This window comes from Crocuta crocuta, unplaced genomic scaffold (genome assembly GCF_008692635.1).
Source record: "Crocuta crocuta isolate KB4526 unplaced genomic scaffold, BGI_CrCroc_1.0 scaffold102, whole genome shotgun sequence".
Taxonomy (NCBI): domain Eukaryota; kingdom Metazoa; phylum Chordata; class Mammalia; order Carnivora; family Hyaenidae; genus Crocuta; species Crocuta crocuta.
Genome location: NW_027530019.1, coordinates 11,632,061 through 11,638,060, shown reverse-complemented (window position 1 = coordinate 11,638,060; position 6,000 = coordinate 11,632,061). Strand labels below are relative to the sequence as shown.

Here is a 6,000-nt window from a genome sequence, read left to right as displayed (position 1 = left end):
TGTCAGATTTAGCCTTTTCTTTTATATATTAAATATATATCTTTCCTTTTCTGCTTTTGAAAAATGACTATTTTTTTAGAAACGTAAGAACAGAAGAGGTTTGGTGAGTGGAAGGCAGAATGTATAAACTTGAGATAAATCAGTTATAATAATGAAAGGAGGACTTGGTGTTGGGAGGTTTGTGCTGAGTTGGAGTAGAGGAATCTAATGGCCCAGAGTCATTTGAGAGAGGCTCGACTGAAGTAGTTTTATCATAGGAATTCCTTACTGTTTTCAAAGTTTCTGATCTTCCATTTGGGGAGATTTTTGCTAATCCTTGCAGTGTGTTTTACATGGAGATTTCACAAATTTCCACAAACTGACAGCAGATGTTTGTCTCAAGAAGTCATTCAACAGTGAGGAAAGGCTAGCCTTTAATAATCAGTGTGCGCAAGTTACATATATCTGTTACCTTAGAGAGTAAGAGGACATAAACACAGTCTCAGGGGCTACACAGTCTCAGGGGCTAAGGACATAGATGTTCTTAAAGCAAGATATATGTTAACTAGGGTCAGGATTTACAAAAAAATTTACTAAAGGAGTCCTTTAGACATTGAACTACTCTAAGATCACATAGTACAGTTTTTTTCCTCCTTCTAATTATAATGATTAAGATATTAAAATGGAATGGGATCAGGTGAATTGAGAGGTAAATGCACTTTGAAGATGGGTCTGAAAAATGGTGATAATCCTTGTTCCTCATGCCCAGATTAAAAAACAATGTACAGAGTAGGCCACACATTTTCAGGTACTTCTGTAGAGAATGATGGATAACCAAAAATCTGAGTACATTTCTTGCACAAAATGGTGGATTTTGAAGAAAGTGCTTGTAAGGGCATCAATACTTCATGTTTTTGTTATTACCTCTAATGAAAGTTTACACAAATATGAATGGCTGGACACAGAGAAAATTAAAGCTGAGGTATACAAGACTCACTGCCATTTGGAGAGAAGAAAAGATCAGTCAAAAATGCATTTTTGAATCTCAGAGGGGGGTAATTTGATATATACAGCTTTGGAACTGGAGGCATAACTGACTGGACTGCTCTACAGAGATATATAAGCATTGAGTAATTATGTGATGGAGGGTGAGGAGGCTTAACCACAGAATGAGTTGGGGATTTTGAGACAAATCTAAGCTCTACTCAATTCTTCTATCCTTACAAACTGCTATTAGAAGAGATATTGTTAAATAAGAAGGCAGTCTTGGAAGCATGGTTTTTGAGATACCTTCTGTTTCCAGCTGCAAGCATTGATCTCAGTTGTCCCACAGTGCCTTGCATGTAAAGGTGCTCAATAAATATTTGAATTGATGAGGAAATATTTACTCCAGCCTGTTAGTTTTCCAGGTTCTTATAATTACACCTTTTGCATGTTAAGCCTAGGGCGAATTTTAAAACCTGATGTAATGAGTGGTGCAGAACAGACAATTCTATACATCTATTCCCAGACAGAATTTTAAAACCTGACAACCATGTATGTTTGGGACATACACAAGCAGAATAAAAAGTGAAATAGTTTATGGATGGTGAAATACTTAACATAAAGGTTAGGTGCATTAGGAGGGTGGGTTGGCAATTTAGTTTGGAGAAAAGGGAAGATTGCTTTTATTCACACTGGACCTGGGACTATTTTCTGAGGAATTAATTAACGAAGCATGGGAACAGCCTACATCCTATTCCCATAGTGACAATTCAGAAGCTGCAGAGTACATAGACAGTAAATGTACTAAATGGTAAAGAATTAATATGTGGCTTGGGCTTTAGACCAGAAGTACCCAGATTCTAGATTTAGAATATTTGATTACACTATTCTCAGTTTTATCACCTTGATCATTTAGACTGAAAGGAACTTGGATTTGCCTTTACAGCTTGAGCTTCAGATGTGAGTAATTTGGGGAACATTTTCTCTAAGGGGATAAACCAGGGTACTCTTGGACAGGATATCATCAATGACACTTTATAAACCCATTCACCTGGTCACAGTGATGTGAGAAAACCAATAAACAAAAATATTCTGGAGAGAATTAGGGTGGAGGCAGCAGTTGCTGGGGCATGTAGCACACAAATAAGGACAGCAGGTGGCACTGTTTATTAGTGTTACATTGACTCCTACCCCCTTGGAGGTAAAAGGGTGGCAAGAAACTGAAGGAAATCAACTCCCCGTGTAGTACTTTTGGTGGCTGACCCTTGCTTCTTTCCTTCAGATACGAAAAATAAATGTGAAAGTCCCATTTTGTGTGCGGTAGAAGGGTAGGAAGCCTCGTGTCATCTAAGTGACTTTACTGACTTGTTTCAACTTGGGAGCTTTGCAGATCTCGTTTTTAAGTACATGGCTACCATACACACAAGTGCATACCTTGCCAAATGACTGTACAAGGAATGGGTTTAAGGGTCCTAATCCTTTTGCTAACAGGTCATCTCCCCCAGGGGTTCCAAAGATTTGGATAGGGTGAGACCTATACATCGGTGTACAGTTTTTCTGGGACCCAAGTCTTGGCTTATACTAACCTTTACGTAGGTAATTTATTGAAGTAGCAATGAGGCCAAAAGCTCACTAGAAAATAAACTCAGGTTGAGACTCTATGGAATAATACGAGTATTTCTGTGCGCGCGCCACTCCTCACCCCCAAGATGAGCTCGAAAAACTATATACCATTAAATCTAATGCCAAGCTTGACTGACCTCGCCAAAGCAACAGTACTAGGGAAAAGGAGTAAATTTGGACATGAACAAATAAAAGATCTGGAGCAAGAAAGTCTTTGTTAACTCCAGGTGAGAAAGCATGGTGAGACTTTGGAGCCTAAAGGAAAATGTCTCACAGGCACATAAACTTGTCTCTCTCCCTTCCCTCGCATACTTCAAGCTCAGTTTATTGCTATCCTCTCCCGCCCCTTTTTCGATCTTGGCCAATCAGGTTGCCCAGTTCAAAACACTTCTTAGCGATCTTGAAGAGTTATTCAGGAGAGTCATAGGTCAACACGCCGGAAGGCGAGGAGCAGAAACGATTCTAATCGCTTTAAATCCCAGTGCTTGGGGTCGATGGGAGCAGAGCCTTAAAGCTGTACCTCAGTCTTGTAATTTTGAGCAAGGAGTTGGTTTTGGCTAAGGTTTCTCGGGCCTATCAAATGCAACCGCAGCACCATGGAGACGTGGTTACCGTCTTGTTGGGGCTCTGGGAAGTGCAGTTCTCTGGAGGACGAGGCCTGATAATACCATAAAAGGCTGGTTCTCTCACTTCTGAAGCCACGTTCTGTTGACCTTCCTTCAGGAGCGATACCCGAGACTATACTGTGCGGAACCCTTAGTTCTCGAGTCCTATCTTTTCTTCCTAGGCCCCTTCATTGGCTCCGCCCCCATAAGCCTTACTGGCCTACTCTCAGAACGCCCTCCTGGATACAGACCGCACCCCCTCGCCTCGACTCCGCCTCACCAGCCCGTGGCTTGGCCCTAGCGGTAGTTCGCGTTTTGAGCCGCTCGTGCCACCATAGCTGCTGCTGCTGCCGCCGCCGCGGAGCTGAAATCGCCGAGCGCGATGCCTGAGGGCGCTGTAAGCGGGGTGGCCCCCGCGCCCTGGGGCTGGTGAGGCTGGGCCCGAGGGGGGGCGCTGGCGAGTAGCTTAGGCTGCTAAGGGAAGTGAAAGAGAAGGGTCCAGGTCTCCTGTGGAGGGGCAGGGGTCGGGGGTGGGGGAGGGAGGCTCCCGTGGCAGAACCGGTTGCCGGGCCACAGCGAGCCCCGCCGCGCCGAGAGTCCCCGCGGCCGCCAGCTTTGGTGTCCAAAACCCCCGACGGGACTCCTCAGTGGCCTTGGCGATCTCCTTCTTTAGACACTGCAGTTGCCATGGGAACAGTTGGGAATTAACGGGGACCAGACCAACCACTAGCCCTTCTAGGACCAATCCCATCCCTCCCGCTAAACGCCTCAGGCAGGCGTGGGCCTGGCATTTCTTTGCAGCTCAGGCTTTCTTCCGCCACCCCCACCCCCCCTTTTTCATGGGTTTGTCCTTCAGATGTAAGAAACAGCGCAGTGCTTGAAGGCAGGTATGAGAAGGAGGGAGAGGGTAATACTTTGACATAATAGCTGCAGACACGACTAGGCAGAAGGTAAGGTGGCCTCTGCCATCTCAGGTCAGTGGGAGGGCATACTGGAAGGACCTGTGGAGTGGGAAGGCAGTGCTGCTTTTGAGACAAGTCACAAGATTGGGCCAGGAACTGTCCCCTGGGGCTCCTCATCATGATGGCTGTGGAAGGGTCAACTATTACCAGCCGGATCAAGAACCTACTGCGATCCCCATCCATCAAATTACGCAGGAGTAAGGCAGGAAACCGGCGAGAAGACCTCAGCTCCAAGGTGAGTGCTAGTATGGGGGCACCCCTTTCCAATCCTCCCTTCCACTGCTCCATGTTCCTCTTTCACCTTCCTCTTTCTTAGGAAAGAGGAGAACTAGACGCTCTTGTTGTCTCTGAAGGATCCAGTGTGTCCCATTTCTGCCCCTCAGGAAAACAATGATTTCGTTTTAGGAGAAACGAAAATGAGTAGCAGCAGTGGGCATGCTGAGATTTCTCCATGAAGAGGAATAGGAGGAAGGCAAGCTGGATTCAGTTGTGGCCTCAATACAGACTAAGTCTGTGCTTGGGGAAGCCAGTTCATGAGTGATGACTCAGTTTTCCATCTTCGTAGAGGGTAGTGGGACCACATATTCTCTGAAGGGCTGAGATGTGACTAATGTAGCTGCAGGTATTAGTGTCACTGCTGAGGTTATACAAGACAATAGTAGCAGAATGAACACCTAGTTTGAGGAATTGGCTTGATAAATACTTCTGCCTGGGGTGAAAACAAATTTATTTGCCTTTTCTAGAAACCTAAATTAATTTAACTGGAGCCTCTTGGCTTCTTAGGAATGATAACATTAAAGGAGCCAGGTATCTGCCAACAAAACAGACCTCCTGGTTTGTCCTTGAAGATTGCCTATCTCATTTGCTCTCTGCCAAGAGCCACATCCCACCCTGCCACAGAGGTTCCTCAGAGGCCAAGTCCCTTTCCATCCCCTCATTTGTCGGAGTGTTGGCTTTATATTTTCTTCAACTTTTTGAGCCTCTACAACTTTGGGAATACAAAAGTAGACAATTCATTTAATCCCTGAAGGAATCTGGGGCTTTGTTCCCACAGGATCAGATTGGACTTTTGTGTCATATTAGCAGCCTGCAAACACAGTAGCCTTGTGTGGTACAGGATTGCTATGGGGAGAGGCGTTTGAGACAAGCAGCATTTTATTGCCTTGCCTGTATCTCATCAGAGATGAGTAAAGCCAATGAGGAATGATTTAGAGTGCTAACATACAACATGGCAGGATTGTGGGAGGACTTAGTTCAGATCTCTGTCCTTTAGCAGAACCTTACTTGGATTTGGTCAGAAGGAGAACAGCTTTCCTGTCTGTTTCAGCAGGATGTTTCAATTTCAGTTGAAATTGGCCACAAGGTTCCATGGCAGTGGAGAGAGTGACCTATATTAGGACTCTAATTAAAGAGTTCATTGTTCATATTCTCCAGAGGTAGGAGGATGTGCCTGGAACTTAGAAACTCTTAGATTTGACAGTGTTCCCTCACTTATTATGGTGGATCATTCTTAATGCTGCAAGCTCTCTTATTCCTGGCTGATAACTTGACAGTGACCACCACCATTAGAGCAATCTTCTCATATCTTTAGCCTCTTTTTCTGACCAAGAATGGTATAGTTAGTAGAAGTGTATGATGGGAGTTTGTTCTTCACTGTTAATACTTGCTATAATTTTGGTCTGGAATCCAGAAGGTACAGTCAGTATTCTTTAAAACTTCCCATGTCACTCATCACTCATCACTAATGCATTCAACAAATGTTTATTGTGTGCCTCTTATGGGTGGAATCAGTGACGAATAAAATATCCTTACCATCAAAGAGTTTGTGACTAGGGGCACCTGTGTGG

General features: G+C 44.4%; 1 protein-coding gene across 5 annotated transcripts in view; it reads left to right on the top strand.

Annotated features, from left to right (window-relative positions):
* The first annotated feature begins 3,555 nt into the window (after positions 1 to 3,555).
* Positions 3,556 to 6,000, top strand: part of MAPKBP1 (mitogen-activated protein kinase binding protein 1) — a 53,219-nt gene continuing 50,774 nt past the window's right edge. For 3 of the 5 annotated variants that reach the window (XM_077764612.1, XM_077764611.1, XM_077764609.1), the window contains exon 1: positions 3,756 to 4,388. In XM_077764612.1, the coding sequence (XP_077620738.1) occupies positions 4,272 to 4,388 (117 nt within the window). In that variant the 5' untranslated portion in view covers positions 3,756 to 4,271. Of the gene's footprint in view, positions 3,621 to 3,754; positions 4,389 to 6,000 lie in introns of those variants that run through there. The other 2 variants (XM_077764610.1, XM_077764613.1) reach the window with 2 other exon arrangements.